General features: G+C 37.6%; 1 protein-coding gene across 1 annotated transcript in view; it reads left to right on the top strand.

Moving 5' to 3' along the window:
• Positions 1-10332, top strand: part of UBE2K (ubiquitin conjugating enzyme E2 K) — a 54357-nt gene extending 44025 nt beyond the window's left edge. The window contains exons 5-7 of the mRNA XM_070397733.1: positions 2217-2316; positions 5980-6108; positions 6435-10332. Coding sequence (XP_070253834.1) covers positions 2217-2316; positions 5980-6108; positions 6435-6509 — 304 coding nt within the window. The 3' untranslated portion in view covers positions 6510-10332. The remainder of the gene's footprint in view (positions 1-2216; positions 2317-5979; positions 6109-6434) is intronic.
• Positions 10333-17283: the final 6951 nt, after the last annotated feature.

Below are 17283 nucleotides of genomic sequence, written 5' to 3'. Positions count from 1 at the left end.
GACACTTAAACAAGTCCATTGGGATATTAGAGTAACTAGCTTAACTTTGTATATCTATTTCTGTGATATTTTGTATTTTTGTCCTTTTTTGGGTGGTTTAAGTCTGCTTCAAGCTGGTATATTTAGGTAGCTTTTTTTTTTTTTTTTAATCCTCACCTGAGGATATTTTTTCATTGATTTTTGGAGAGAGTGGAAGAGAGAGGGGAAGACAGAGAGAGATATTGATGTGAGAGAAATACATTGATTGGTTGCCTCCTGCAAGCACCCTGACAGGGCAGAGGAGGAGCCTACAACCAAGGTATGTTCCCCTTGACCGGAATCAAAACCGGGAGGGACCCTTTGGTCAGTAGGCTGACACTCTACCCACTGAGCCAAATCGACTATGGCTATATAGGTGGCTTTACAACAAATACTCATTATCTCTTTTTTAAAATATATTTTTTATTGATTTCAGAGAGAGAAAGAGGGAGAGAGAGATAGAAACATCAATGAAAGAGAAACATGGATTGGCTGCCTCCTACATGCCCTCTGCTGGGGATCAAACCTGCAACCCAAGCATGTGCACTTACTGGGAATCGAATCTATGACCTCTTGGTTTCTGGGTTGATGCTCAACCACTTAGCCACCACACCAGCGGGTTATCTAGGTAGTTTTTGATGTGCATGTGTCTGTAAACATTCTCTTTAAAATTACCGAAGCATAAAATGAAATTATAGTAGTGAATTTCTAATTAAGAAAGATTCCAACCTTGTTATGGTGATAATGACAGGACAACAATGAACATTTAAGGACTAAATTTGTATTGTTTATGCTTTGACATCTGTCTTAGAAGAATATTGTCCGTATAAAGATGTTAGAACTGTTTATTGAAAAGAACTTGTGTAAACTTTAGGAAATTTTAAAGCTTAGTCTAGAGAAGCACTTTCTATTTCCCTAGCTCTATTTCAGAAATAGTAATTTCTATTAGATAAGATTATATAATGGTTTTTAAATCCTATTCTCCTTTTAATACTAGTTTAGCATTTCAGCCAGTTTTTAGCATAACCAGTTTTTTCTTATTCCTGTAGCTTCTCTAAAAGGATAAATTAGATTAATAAAGACTTACTCTGATAACATTTTAAAGAACAACTTGTGTAAATTTTTCTCTAATATATAAAATATAGACATGCAGATGTGATATTTATTTTATCGGTTTAGAATAGCCTTTCTCAGTGAGCTTAATCTGTAATGCACTAAAGCAGTATTTCTGAAGATTATTGTACTTCAGAATCACTTGGAGTACCTGTTAAACCACCCTAGAGTTTCTAATTCAGTAGGTCTAGGATAAGGCTGAGAATTTTCATTTCTTACAAGTTCCCAAGTGCTACCGATGCTACTAGTTGGTAAAGCATACTTTGTTATGCTCACTGCCTTAAGACATCATCCATTCTTGGTAATAAATTAGTCTTCTATGGTATGTTTTGTTTATTTGTTGTTGTTGTTTTGTTTTGTTTTTGAGGAATTGCCATGCTGTTTCTGTTGCAATCCCACCAATAGTGCAAAAGGATTCCAATTACTCCACATCCTCACCAACAACTGTTATTTTGGATTTTTATTTATTTATTTATTTTTTGTAGTAGTAGGCATCCTAATGAGTCAGTGGATACAGCTTACCTGAAGATATCGGTAATAAGAAAAAAAACAAAGCCAGTTCAAGACAGTTTGAATTGTCTTAAGAAATAGAATGACTCATAGAGAGAGAGAAACTTCAATGCAAGAAACATCAGTCAGCCCTAGCCTGGCTCAGTGGATAGAGCATCAGCCTATGGACCGAAGGGTCCTGAGTTCGATTTTGGTCAAGGGCACCTACCTCAATTGCAGGCTCCTCCCTGGCCAGGCCCTGAAGGCCCTATTCAGGGCGTGTGCAAGGCATGTATTTCTCTCACATCGATATATCTATCTTTCCCTTTCTCTTCCACTCTAAAAAACAATGGAAAAATATCCTCGGGTGAGTATGAAAAACAAAAAGAAAGAAATAGAAAGACTCAGTCATTGTAAAGAAGAAAAAAATACGGTACACAAATATGTAATTATAAATTCTATGACTTAATTATATAATTAAGATAAAGCCTGGGTTACTTTTCACTCCAGTAGTTATCTTTTATTCAGAAAACATCCACTTTCCTTTTGTCATGTGGAGCATTCTTAACTTGATCTTTTCCTATTTTTAATTTTAGGGCAGCAGCAATGACTCTCCGCACGGTATTATTGTCATTACAAGCACTGTTGGCAGCTGCAGAACCAGATGATCCACAGGATGCAGTAGTAGCAAATCAGGTAAGATAGCTGCTTCTTTTGAAAGATGCTTACATATTTACCTTTTAGTCTCTACGTTAGTGGTTTTCATTGTTAACATATGAACATACTTCTATCAAACCTAAATTTGGAAATGGTTTCCTTTCTTGCAATAAGGTTATTTTGTCAGATCTAATAGTGAAAAGTTAATGTCTTCTTTTATTAATCTGAAAAGGTAATTTCTTGATTTTTAATATATTAACTTAATTGGGTATATGGTAGATTTTTTAACATATTATAAAAATTTTCAAACAGATAATGTTAAAAGAATTAGAGTGGTCCCAACTGGTTTGGCTCAGTGGATAGAGCATTGGCCTGCGGACTGAAGGGTCCCAGGTTCGGTTCCGGTCAAGGGCATGTACCCTGGTTGCGGGCACATCCCCAGTAGGGGATGTGCAGGAGGCAGCTGATTGATGTTTCTCTCTCATCGATGTTTCTAACTCTCTATCCCTCTCCCTTCCTCTCTGTAAAAAAATCAATAAAATATATATATATTTTAAAAAGAATTAGAGTGAACATCCATATACCTACCTAACCTATATTCTATGATTAACATTTGCCTACATATACTCTGTCATGTGTGTATCCATTTATCTGTTCCTCCATTAAATGACGATCCCTTCTTGATAATTTTAACCAGCTTCTGTGGCACTGAAGTGGCATGGTAAAGTTTGCCGAAGTGACTTTATAATTGCCAATTGGAATAATTATTTTTTAGTTTTGATCTTCAAGAAAGAGGATATCAAACTATAGTCAGACTGTTTTTGTAAGTAATAATTTATTGGAATACAGCCACACCTATTTGATTACTTTCTAGCTACAAGTGGTAGAGTTGAATAGTTGTGACAAAGACAGTATGGTTTGAAAGCCTGAAATAATTATTATCTGGTCTTTAAGAAAGTTTGCCAACCCCTATCTAAATATTAGGATTGATTTTTTTACCTAGAAATTTTTTCTTTGCTTTATTTCTGAAATAACAGTTCTCTTCTCTTTTATCTTCATAGTTGTAGTCGTTCCTTCTTAGTTCCCACAATTATTTCTCTTCCCTTTTAAATGTAGTTTATTGGTTCTGTTATATACACTCACTTGGATGATCATATCCACAATGATTTACCATCTGTATATTAATAAAATGTTCAGGCTAGACCAGCCGTGGGCAAACTACGGCCCACGGGCCGGATCCGGCCCGTTTGAAATGAATAAAACTAAAAAAAAAAAAAAGACCGTACCCTTTCATGTAATGATGTTTACTTTGAATTTATATTAGTTCACACAAACACTCCATCCATGTTTTTGTTCCGGCCCTCCGGTCCAGTTTAAGAACCCATTGTGGCCCTCGAGTCAAAAAGTTTGCCCACCCCTGGGCTAGACCTTCCTCCTGAGCCCAAGAGCCAATTTGGAACTGGATAGCTCTATCTAAATGTTCCATGAAAACCTCAGCACAGCAGTCCCAAAACAGAATGCAGAATCTTAAATCCTGCAAACCGGTCTATCTTTCTATGATACCATCATAAATTTAGTTAAATATCCAATCACAGTCTTGGAATTCTTCTCTAGGTATTTTTTTCTCTTGTTGATTCTCTTTCCATTATCTCTTTGTCATCATACTTCTCTGCTGCAGTACACATTTTTAAAAATTTCTCATTTCTACTGCTGTGATAGAACTTCCCTTCCCCATGTTCTACATTGATACCAGTTAGCCTTATAAAGTGCAAATCTTACTTTACTTTACTACTAAAAACCTATTAGCTCTATCACCTACTTGGTAAGTCTCAATTCTTTTTTTTAAGACTTTTTTTATTGACTTCAGAGAGGAAGGAAGAGGGAGAGAGAGATAGAAACATCAATGACAGAGAGTCATTGATTGGCTGCCTCCTGCACGCCCCCTACTGGGGATTGAGCCCGCAACCCGGGCATGTGCCCTTGACTGGAATTGAACCTGGGACCCTTCAGTTTACAGACCGGCATTCTGTCCACTGAGGCAAACTGCCTAGGGCATAAGTCTCAGTTCTTGAGTTTGCAAAGTTCCTCCATGATTTGAGCTATCTACATACTCAGTTTAATTCCCTAAATTCTTATTGTTCCTCAAGCTCAAGCTTTTTCAAGATGCATTCGTTTCTACATGTCATTTTACCCAATCTGCCATGCTTCCTCTACCTTAGGACGTTTTTGTTTGTTTGTTTGTTAATCCTCACCCGAGGATATTTTTCCATTGATTTTTAGAGAAGGTAGAGGGGAGCGTGAGAGACACAGAGAGAGAAACATCGCTGTGAGAGAGAGAGAGAGAGAGACACATTGGATTGGTTGCCTCCAGAACTGCCTGACTGTAACTGACGTAAGTGCCCTTGAACAGAGTTGAACCCAGGACCCTTCAGTCCTCGGGCCGACATTCTATACACTGAGTCCAACTGGCTAGAGGCCTAAGGAAACATTTTTAGGCCTCACCCGAGGATGAGAGAGAGAGAGAGAGAGAGAAAGAGAGAGAGAGAGAGAAACATTGATCACTTGCCTCCTGTATGCACCCCAACCAGGAATAGAACTCACGCCTTTTTTTTGGTGTAAAGGACGACTCTCCAACCAACTGAGCCACACCGGCCAGGGCTACCTGATGAAACTTTTCCCCTTAGCAAGCTTCTCTTTTCTCTTGAAAAGTTGTTCACTCCTTGTTTTATATATATATATATATTCTTGTTAAAATACTCTGTTTGTCTCCGAGTGCTTAGAATTATGGTTTTACATGTTATACATATGTATGTGCTATCCATTCATTTTTGGTACTTAGAAGCATAGCCTGAGTCCCAGCTTTGGTTTCCTATTTAGTGGTGAGGTGGACTCAAAGATTTCTTCTAGCTCCTAAACAAGCCAATAATTTTACTTATTTTCTTGTTAAGAATTAATATTAGAAACTATATCATTTTAAATATAACAAAATCTTGGTGTTAAAATACTAAAGATGTATAAAATACTTCTGAAAGAAAGTGAATTCCTCAGTTATTTTAAGTGTATACTTTGCTTTATTAAATAATGGAATATTTGAGAATAAATTTACCTCTTTTCAATCCATATGGGAAGTTTTATCCTTTACAAGTGTTGTATGGTAAGTTCATAATCATCTCAAAACATGTGGTATAAATTAGGGCTTTGCATATGTGTTTTTCTTTTTTTTGAATCTTTATTGTTGATATATAGGGTTTTCTTAAATCGCTATACACTGATACAGCTCTAGCAAAACAGTAAAGTCCAGTTGTGTCTAGCCTGAGCTGTGGTTAATTAATGTTCACATTATTTTAGAAACTAGTAATTCTATTTAGTTGTATAATACTTGCCCTACACAGTATTTAGAAACATCTCTAATTAGAAACAATCTCTAACACCTCACTTGACTTAGTATTAGTTTTCTACTACTTATATTTCAAATTGGAGATCAGAGTTGATAAATGTTATTTGTCTTTCTTTCATCTATACAACTTATGAATTCTAGCTTATGTTATAATAATGTTACAGTTTGTTTGCAGTGGAGAGTGAATCAATGACATTTGAAACCTACATTAGTTTTATTTAGAAAAAGCAGGTTATTAGGCAGTTAGAACTTAGCTAGTTATAACTCTATCGTCATGTCAATCCAATTTTTTTTCTCTCATGTAGTACAAGCAAAATCCTGAAATGTTCAAACAGACAGCTCGACTCTGGGCACATGTGTATGCTGGAGCACCAGTTTCTAGTCCAGAATACACCAAAAAAATAGAAAACCTATGTGCTATGGGCTTTGATAGGGTAAGTAACATAAAGGCATGCTGTTTTTGATATGTTCATTGATTTTAAATGATTGCAGCAAATTCTTGGCTGACAGAATTGGTTCAAAAATACTCTAAATTTAGTTTTGATATATGAACTTTTTGTTATTAAAAATCAGTGATTTTTCTTTTCCTTTTGCTCATTCCAATCATTTGTTTTAGAAGCTTTTTATGCACAAGTGCAACTCAACATAAAGATTAAAAAAAAAAAATAGGGTGTGGTTTCTAAATATAAAAAGACAGGGAGTGATTTAAGATATTTGAGATTTGATTTTTTTTTTTTTGTCCCCCTTTTTATTTCTACAGAATGCGGTAATAGTGGCCTTGTCTTCAAAATCATGGGATGTAGAGACTGCAACAGAATTGCTTCTGAGTAACTGAGGCATAATGAGAGAGCTGCTGGTATAGTCAAGCTTGCCCCTTCTTGAGGAGCATCAACATCTGTTATTTTTAGGATTCTGCATAGATTTCTTTTAAACTGGCATTCTTGCCTAATGATGTTATCTAGGCACCATTGGAGACTGAAAAAACAAAACAAAACATCCCTGCTCTGTAAATAAAGCTAATTAAACGTCTGTGTAAATTTAAAAAGGGGAAATACTTTAATTTTTTTCTTACTTAATAGTGTAAAAATTTTTTGAGCTAAGCGAAACCATGGAAAAAAACATGCTACTTTAGTATTTAGCAGTGTACCAGAATAGCAAGAGTTTGCTTCAGGGTTTTGTTGAATAATTAGGTAATATTTTGAGTGTGTCAGGACCATTCAGATTGTTGGTGTTGCATCACAGCTACCTTAACTGTTTTTAACATGGATCCTCTGTGCCTGTGAATTTACTTGCATGCTTGTACTTGACTTCTTAAGATGGGTAGCTGAAAAGACCACCATTTTAAGCATTTGAGAATTCTTAAACTTGAGGTTTATCTAGAATGAAGATGGTGACCTATTCAGAGCCTTTTTGTCCTGGTCAGCAGACTGGGACACTATATTTATTTTTCCTCTCTTGCCACACACAGCTAATATCCTAATAGTAAATTCTCTGGGAAATGTGCTGAGGGACAGTATCCCTTGCTTCATTTTTTAGGTTGTCCATATGGAATGTTATGTCACAGTTCTTTACTCTTAAAAACGTTCCTATGTTAAGTAATAATGTAAAGATGGAGCTGCCAATTTTGTTTCTTGCAAAATCAGTAAATACTTGATGTTGCAGTATTCCCAAGATTTAATAAAAGAACCCAACTTAGTTTTTCAAGTGAATTTGACATCTATTTTTAAGCAGATGAAGTTTTTCTTTGAGAACTCGAAAAGATGAAATAAACCAACTGCAGTTTTTTAGCCTAACTTTGGCTTTATAGAGATTGCTTTATCAGATACTTTAAAAGTCACTCTTGCTTGCATTTCCCCCTATTTACACATGAAAGCTGTGTTGGTGTTTAACTGTACATACTTCAGATGCACATAGGAATAGAAATGTGTTATAAATCTAGCTTTCTTTATGATGTTTCTGATAATACGAAAATTGAAAACTTTACCTGCTCTTGTACATATAGTCAGACTTTCTGTGTATTAAACTTACATTTCATTCTAAATTCTAAAGTTTGAAAATTTTTAGTTTTGCAAGTTCAAACACTATTGTGACCATTTTATGAAGGTTGAAGTGGATTTTTGCAGGCAGTTCTATGCATAGAAACACAGTTCTTATTAAATTTTCAGGACAGTGCAAATAATAAAAATGTAATGGAATTGGAATTAATTAAAGCAAGGTTGTACATTGAAAGTCCTATTATAAAAGGTTTGCTTTCTTCAAGTGTTATTTATCCTAAATTATAATTGTTAAGTGTTTGGAAAATAATTTTAAACCATAAATTCATCATAATTTCATTGAATTCTCAATAATCTTAGAAGCAATAAAAGAACCATTGTTAAATATATTGTAACGTTAAAGATGTGAAGGTTCTTCCAAAAACTTGTAAGGCTTTCCTAATCAATAGTAAACTCTAGTAGTAGATATTGCATACTAAACACAAGTTGCTATGTTTTTTTCCCTATATGTTTGCTTAAGCATAAATTTCTTTATACAATCACCTCCTTTAATTGTAGTTTAGTTTCTTTCTAAAGATGCCAAAGGAAACAAGATTTTTCTTTATTTATTTTAAATAACTAATACCTTGTACTTTTCTTTATATTTTGAAGTAAGGTTGGAATTATGTGAAAATGTGGACAGTTTTGTTGCATTGTTGGTTAGAATTTTTTTTTAAGTGGAGGGCAGCTTGGTAATATATTTGGATTATTTTAAATATCAAACATCTACCCAGTTTACTAATTGCTTATATTTTCAGGGTATATTTAATTGTCCTGTGGTTAGACAAAGGAGAGAGCTCAGAGGTTACTAAATGTCAAGCATTACTTAGCTCTGGGAGGCAGCTATACCTTGCCTTTGATTTTTATGCACATTAGCCCATAGGGTATCTATTCATCTAACTATAATTGAACATCCCAGTGCCCAGGAAATTGAAAAGTAAAATATTTGGTATGAGAGGTTCTCCATAATGGATTTTTCATTTCAAAACTATTTACCTCATTTTCATTTAATGTGATAATTCTCCTTTCTGGAACACTGTCATCCTATTTTGTTTTTTTCATATTTCTCTATAGGTGGATTTATTTTCCTAAACAAAGAAATTAAAGCAATTTCTTTTTTTCTCTGGTCTTATATATGTTTAGAAAAAGGACACTGAAAGTACAGGTCTAGGTAAAAGGTACCCTGATAAAAAATTATTTTTATAATTCTCAATTTTTTTGTGATTTTCCAGTTTTTTTAAAGGCCTCAAAAACAGTGGTTAAAAATATATATTTAGGGATGTCTTGTTTACGGCAGGCAGATTTGCTAGAAGACACTGATACTCCAGCAGGCTTTTATTATAATCAAATCTATTCCGTGAGTATGTGCCTGACTTTTACAACAACAAATAATTGTATAATATTTCAGTACAGATAACTGAAAGAATGAATAGCTATTTGTGACCCAAATAAGTATGTAGTAAGTAGTATATAAATATTTGAAGGACTTGTACTAAATTAGATGCTCTGAGTTGGCTCCCACAAATGTTTGGAATTGTGACTATGGTTTACTTAAACACAACACATTCAATTATATAAATATGTTTGGATTCTGAGTATTTTGCTTTTAAGGAGAATAATCTATGAAATGAAAGTAAGACTGATGGGGGGGTGGTTTCACATTTGTGGTTGTTGGTGACGCTTAAAACTATGCAAAATAATTTTTTTAAGTATCCAAGAGAATTGGCAGTTGGGTGGATATTGCTTACTTATGCACTACAGAATGTAGCATATCGTGTTACTGTTTAGGCTGCTTAATAAGTTTATCAATGTGAAAGTAGATCTTGGCTATAAGTTTACACCTGATTTGAGCTTTTAAAACTCTGCAATAGGAGTAAGATAATGTTTCCACAATCTTGTAGCAACAGAGGAAAGAAAGCATTTTGTTGTTTCAAAGATTTCAGATAAATTCGGGCAGGGAAGAGTTGGAGCCAGGTATACTTGTACATAGATGGAAACAATGTTTGGATATGAAAAAGGAAGCCGTCTGTTTACAGTTAACTTTATTTCATGGACTTTTACAAAATGATGTATTAAACACTTTTTCTAGTTCAAGAAATTTCAATTCCAGGGTACAAACCATTGATTTAAGAATTTTGCATTTCTATTCTTTTAGTACCAGTTTAAAATAATGCTTAATACCAGCCCATTGCTATCACTAGGGAAGAAGGCAACTTGAAGTATTTACTGATAAATAGCCTTTTCCCCAAATGCGACTTTTCTGCAGTGTCTGCATATTATGTCACATGTTCTATTTGCACTGCTGCAACATGGATCAAAAATCTTGTGGCACAGGGGTAGAGGAATGTCAGTATCTCTCCTGTCTTGTTCTCTTACCGCTTTATTGGACTGATCTATCCTCAGAAAACTGTGATCATCACCTAAATGTAAGTTGAGAATGTGTCACCTTCTGCTTGGTTATTTTAACCATGCTGCTATATATATCTAATCAGGTGTGGCACAGTTTATCAGTTTGGTTCTAGCGGGTGGGTGGATACAAATCATTGCACTGTGCTGTTAACCAATCCTTGTGTGCTTGCTGTTACCTACTTTTTACAGGCATCATAATAAAAGCTAGACTATTTCTTTTGGGGGGAAAGAGACTTATTTAATGTAATTTAAAGACTTTTCCAATAGAAAATGAAATACTATTGAAAATAATATCTATTTTTTAGCTTTCAGCAATTGATGGTGCTTTGTTGTGGTGTCTGCTGGAAGTCTACTGCCATTGTAGGGATTCTCATTAACCTCACTAAGAAAGAACCTTGCTTGTTAGCTTCTCTAGATCTCTATTCTAAACCATCTGTTAGTGATGATAAATCTGTAGGAGGGTCTGTCCTAAGCCGTTAACTTCCTGTATGGGGAAAGTGGGTGGGTTACCAGAAAGACCATGAAACAGGGCGGGCTGTCGGGGGAGGGTTGGGTATTTGTCTTGAGAATTAAAACTACGAAACACTTTTGTACACAACTGATTTTTTAAAAAAAATAAACACATTTTTAAAGATGTTGAATTTTTTTTCCCCCCTTACTGGGAATTCTTAAAAATAAATGCATGCATGTTTTCCCCTGAAAATGGTTTATATCTTCTTTCTGGGTGTTCATCTATGGACAGGCGATTAAGCCTCCACATAACTTTAAACAAGAAAAAGAAGCAGGTAGCTGTTTCTCCTAGACAAGTTTCAGAATGATGAGCATATGATGATAGATGCAATAAATTATATTGGGTCTGAATTTTAAAATGAGTTGAAATTGTTTAATTCTAATTAAAATTATTTATTTGAAAATAGAACATTATTTAACTAGGTTCTAATTCAAAAATTAGCGTAATCCAGGGTGAGTATTGAAAGTAATTTTGTTCTGTTTTCATAGTGCACACAAATCTTTCTGGAAAGAGTCCTATTACCATAGAAAGGACTCTGAATTGTTTCAGAAAGTCTTGGGTCACTATCCTTGGATTACCCCTGCCTCCATTAGGAATGATAATTAGAAGAGATCATGTTGATTAGGATTTGTGCTAGTTATTTTACAGAGCAAACTGATCATTACTTTGTATCTCTAGGGCATTCATATCGAGCTTTCAGCAGTCCTTAGTTTCTCTAACCTGGAAATGGAATTGCTCCTGAATGGAATGACTATATGAAGTGCTCTTTTCATGGAGCAGGCTGGAGCTTTTCATATTAAAAATCAAGGATAACAAATGGAATTCAAGTAAGCTGTCATGCCAATCCCCAGCAAAGAATGGTCAGATTTAAAGGGTAGTAAACACTTGGTACGTGTTTTGATTCGATCATCAAAGATTTAAAGATTTTCAGTAAATAACATGAATTCTCTAATAAAGCTTTTAGGAGTATGTCCTATAGCAGTGATGGCGAACCTATGACATGCGTGTCAGAGGTGACAAGCGAACTCATTTTTTTGGTTGATTTTTCTTTGTTAAATGGAATTTAAATATATAAAATAAATATCAAAAATATAAGTCTTTGTTTTACTATGGTTGCAAATATCAAAAAATTTCTATATGTGACACGGCACCAGAGTTAAGTTAGGGTTTTCCAAAATGCTGACACGCCGAGCTCAAAAGGTTTGCCATCACTGTCCTATAGTAACATACTATCTATCTATGTATGCATGTAATGTTCATTTCACCCCATTTTATTTTAGTAAAAATACATTAAAGCACAACTTTATCATTTAAATTTCCTATTATAAATTACCTTGTAAGATGTTGACGCAAGGTTGTGTAAATTTTCAGTTTACAATACTTGTAGACTCTTTTTCCTTTTAATATATTTTTATTGATTTCATAGAGGAAGGGAAAGGGATAGAGAGAGAAACATCAATGATGAGAGAGAATCACCGATTGGCTGCCTCCTGCATGCCCCCCACTGGGGATCAAGCCCTCAATCCAGGCATGTGCCCTTGGCCAGAATCGAACCTGGGACCCTTCAGTCTGCAGGCTGGCGCTCTATCCACTGAGCCGAACCGACTAGGCTATAGACTCTTTTTTTTTTTTTTTTTTTTTTTTTAATATATTTCATTGATTTTTTACAGAGAGGAAGGGATATTTTATTGATTTTTTACAGAGAGGAAGGGAGAGGGATAGAGAGCTAGAAACATCGATGAGAGAGAAACATCGATCAGCTGCCTCCTGCACACCCTCCACTGGGGGATATGCCCGCAACCAAGGTACATGCCCTTGACTGGAATCGAACCTGGGACCTTTCAGTCCGCAGGCCGACGCTCTATCCACTGAGCCAAACCGGTTAGGGCTGTAGACTCTTTTTCAATGTACATACATAGACAAAATTTTAGAAACCCAAAGTGTATCTTATTTCTTACTGAGTAAACATACCTCGTACTTTGCTGCATGTACAGAGTATACCTAATTTAACTTAAGGGCAACTAGTAGTACTTTTTCTTGACTTAACATTTAGCTCTAATTGTATTCTGTAGCTCTTCATTTTCAATATGTGAAATACATTCCTTTGCTATACACATTCATTATTTGCATTATGTTGATAGATGAATGAACTTTCCTAACCAATATTGAGGAACAGGGTTAATGACATTCCACTGATACCTTCTAACCATATTTATAGAATTTTAAGGAAAAGGGAGACCTTCCAGTCTTTTTACCCCCTAGTTTTATAAAATCCTTTAAAAAATAATCAATTAAATGGGTTGGATATCCAGAGTTAACAGGTTATTTTTGATAGAAGTCCCATAACACTGCTATTTATATGTGCCTACTAGGTAGCATTTTCAAGTCTGAAATATTCTTATTTTTGTTTTTCCTTAAAGATAGGAAATGTGGAGGGGTCATTTGCAAGCATGAAAAGGAAAACCCAGTTCAGGTGGGAGTGAGGTCTTCAAGGAAAGTACCCAAACCAGTTTTCATGGTGTGAGTTGAGCAGAATGTTTTGGTGAAGCAGTGCCAGCTGTATTTAGGGCTCCATGACTTCTGCTGAAGTGTAAAATGCACTAAACATACTTTTATCCTATTTTTGGAATAATAGAATACATAGCAGTGTTCTTGGTTTAGGGGACCCATAGAAAATTAAATGGCAACATCTCATTGGCCCTAAAATTTATTTTTTCTATTATAGATACTTTGGTTCTCAATTGCATAATGGCGTATTTCTGTGTGTAAGGAGAGGTGTATCTCCTCTGAGGTTAACCTTGTAGAGGGAAAGTCCAAAGGCAAAATTTTCGGTAAGGAAACAAATTCAGGATAACCATCTGCTGAGGTGGTTATTAGCATGGTTCATTGTTTTCATTTAAAAACTACATTTAAATTTTTATACTAAGTAATGGAAGAGTTCATTGTTGAAAACCTATGATTATCATTAATTGAGAACAGTTTTTAAATGTCTGATTTTTGTTTTTAGGTTATCCCTCTTTAGGTAACTCTAGGCTTCTTTTGGAACAGTCATATTTCTGTCCCATCAATTATACGTGGTATCTCTTGATTCTCTAATTTTATCCCTAACCTTTATCTTTAGGTACTAATGGGATTTAGGTTGAGGGAGGGCTGTTGGATGCACAAAAGGACTGAGATGTAGAATCCTGGGGGCAGGGTGTATGTAAGTGAAGGGCATTTCACTGACGCAGAAGCTTGGAACTGAGGTAGAGATAAGGAGAAAGTATAATGGAACAAGGGGGCTGCTTAGAGTAGAGTAGAGTAGAGTAGCAATTAATGATGAAGAGATGGAAAGATTATGTCTAAAGTGGTCATTGATATGGTTGATTTAAAGTCCTCAACAGCTGTTTTTAACCCCACATCCTACATTCCTGAAGGGGAGGCAGGCGCACTCCTTGTTACTTACCTTTACCCAGCGTATGTCCCATGGGCCATCACTGTAACATCTTGTCCCTGCTTCCTGACATTCCTGGCAAAATCTCATTTCTCTACCCAGTCACCTAATACCTGCATAACAATTTACCTGGAGAAAACAGTTGTGTGGACTTCTCACTGTCAACTGGTAACGACTATTTTCGACTGGGCCATTATCACTTAGCTTTAATCTCTGTCGCCCTGATCATAGCCTTCCATTCTGTGAGGTGACAGTTGCGCAACTTACTTGCCTTGAATCTCTGACAGCTTCTAATCCCACAGCTAACGAATTAATTTCTTGTATAAGAGAAGCAAGGAGTACATCTCATCAAGTGTATCAATAGAATTTATGCTTCTTACCATGGTGACAGTATCTGCGTCCTCTGATCCTCGTCACTCTTCAGGTCTTATCCCTTCCTGCTCCCCCTAGTAGACACACTGGCCTCTAGCAGTAGTCAGATGCACCAGGCTTCTCAACCTCAGCCCTTCGAGTAGCTATTCTCTGCCTGGAGTGCTCTTCTCCCAGATCCTCACATGTCCTGTTTAATCATTTTATTCATGTTGCTGTTCAAATGATCATTCTAACTGAAATAGCTTTTGCCTCCATTCAGCTCTCCTCCCTGCTTAATTTTTCTTTATGATGCTTCCTATTAACCTGCTTTTTAAAAAATTATTAATTTCAGAGAGAGAAAGGAAGAGGGATAGAAACCAATGAGAATCTGATTGGCTGCCCCCTGCACACCCCCTACTGGGGATTGAGCCTGCACACTGGGCATGGGCCCTGACCAGGAATCAAACCTGGACCTCAAAACACTGAGCCACACCAGCAGGGCTTAATCTGCTTTTTAATTTTATCCAACATAGGGTTGGGACTTTTTTTTTTGAGGGGTGGTGTCTTATTAATTTATCTCCAATGCCCAGAACATTGACTGGAACATTAAAAAAATAGATCAGTCATCAGTAAATACTTGTAGGGTAAATGAATGAATAGAAGGGTGGTAAATAAAGGATGTCTCAATGGGGGGGAAAAACAACATTCAAAGGCAGATAGAAAATAGAAGCAAAGATATGAGATGCCCGAGCTAGTGTTGCACGGGGCACCGCTCAACCAACTGAACCACACCTACCAGAGCAGGTTCTAGTGACTTTAATTTAAAAAACAAAAACAAAACACCAAACTCACAGAATAACAAAATTGAAATAAGTTCAGTTCTCGTCACTTTGAATCTAGGGTCTTCTGTCCAAAGCTTAGAATGTAGAAAGCTAGAAAAAAACAATCCACAAAGTCAGAACTTTTCTCGAACCCATCAGAGGACTTAATAAACAAACGGACAAATCTAAAGAAAGGTCCCTCAGACTCGAGTTTATGCCTGTTCACAGGTGCTTTATCGGCCCTGGGAGCGCGCCTGGGTGCAGGTGGAGCCCAGAGATAAGCTCTCGGGATGACTGGCTGCTGCCGCGGGAAGGAAACCACGCCCTGCCCGACTCCCCTCCCCGAAGTAACACCAGCTGCCGGAGGGAAAGCGACCATTCCAGAGTAGAGGGGAAGATCAGGTGGGGCTGGGGATAGAAAAAAATCCCTGTCGCATGTGGAAGGGGCAGAAACCCATCCTGGAGCCAAAGGTTCCTGCTGAGGAGCCCACCCCGAGAGGTTTTCTGCCGGGCTGTTTGCTTTCTCTTCCTGGACTGTAGATGGACAGGACCTTGCTGTGTCGACATGGCTTTTCCTATGTGTGCAGGCGGAGAGAGTGCTCTGGTATCTTGTCTCAAGAATACGAACCCTGTTGGGTCACTGCCCCCCTCTTACGACTTAATTTAACCTTAATTACCTACTAAAAGCCCTGTCTCCAAATGCAGCCCCTGGGGCTCAGGGTTTCAGCATGTGGAAGTGAGGGCCTCTGATGAACTTTTCACTACTCTGTCCAGGTCTGCTGAAACCCACCCCTTCGTCCCTGCTCCATTCGCACTGCCTCCTGCCCTCACCAAGCCCAGGAGCTAATCCAGGTGACCCCCATTTCCCTGAGTGCTGCCTACAGCTACTGGTACTAATTTACAAGAAGTCAACTAGCTAATTCAAGAAGAAAAGAAGTTTATTAACAGGTGTTGAGCCCTAGCTGGTTTGGCTCATTGGATAGTGCATCAGCCTGCGGACAGGAGGGTCCCAGGTTAGATTCCGGTCAAGGATACATGCCTGGGTTGCGGGCTCGATCCCCAGTAGGAGGCGTGCAGGAGGCAGCTAATCAATGATTCTCATCATTGGTGTTTCTATCTCCCTTCTTCTCTGAAATCAATAAAAAATTAAAAACAAGTGTTAAGTAGCTTAAACCCTCTGGGAAATGGTAGATGTTATAGTGTCAGAAATAGTATCACAGAATTGGCCTCCCTTGCCAGCGCCCGGGGCACCCAGCCAGCCTGCAGCACCTGTGCTACCCATGGTGGGATGTGGGCACCGCTGCCCAGCATTTCCAGGTGGTGTGGTCCCCATTCAGCGTGTCCCAACCCACATCTCAAAGGGGCAAGTATTTGGTTGACAGCTCTCAGGTGCCGGCTGAGACTGAGCTCCAAGGAAGGTTAGGAGGTGAGTGTTCTCAGCTCTTACAGAAGTGGCCGTTGTGAGTGGTTCCCCAAACGCAAAAAGGGCCTTCAGTTTACTGACTGTCCAGAAAATGATGAACTTTTCCCAGATTTGGCCTCTGGGCTGAACTGTATGGAAACATGAGGCAGTGGAAACTGGACCCTGGCTCAAGAAAGAGAAGTAACCAAAGGGGGGAGGGGGGGTGCTGGCCCAGAGCCTGGAAACAGACACAACAACAGGAACCCAAGTCTCGGAGCGTCTGCAGGTGCTGCCCAAGGAGGCCGTGGTGGGAGCTGGGGCTGCAGTGTGCTTGACCGGTGGCAGCCGCTGTGGGCAGGCGGGCACTTACTGTTGGCCCAGCATTGTGTGAGGGGCTTTCCACAGTTACCTCATTTTACCCTCACGACCATCTATGACGTTATTATTTAACAGGAGAGATAGTGCCCTCCGTGGTCCTGGTTCTGTCTCTTGCTTCAACGGTATTCGGAGGGAACAGACCCAGGGACACCCCTTCTTCCAGCCTCCGGCCACTCTCCTGCATCTTATCCAGTCACCACCTTCAGAACCACCTCCAAGACCAGCCAACAACCAGTTATTTTCTACTTTAATTCCTTATTGCTGAACAACC

This window comes from Myotis yumanensis, unplaced genomic scaffold (genome assembly GCF_028538775.1).
Source record: "Myotis yumanensis isolate MYYU_CA2020_CCGP unplaced genomic scaffold, mMyoYum1.0.hap1 SCAF_1, whole genome shotgun sequence".
Lineage (NCBI taxonomy): Eukaryota > Metazoa > Chordata > Mammalia > Chiroptera > Vespertilionidae > Myotis > Myotis yumanensis.
The sequence above is the reverse complement of the archived record's forward strand: the minus strand, read 5'-3'. Positions and strand labels throughout refer to the sequence as shown.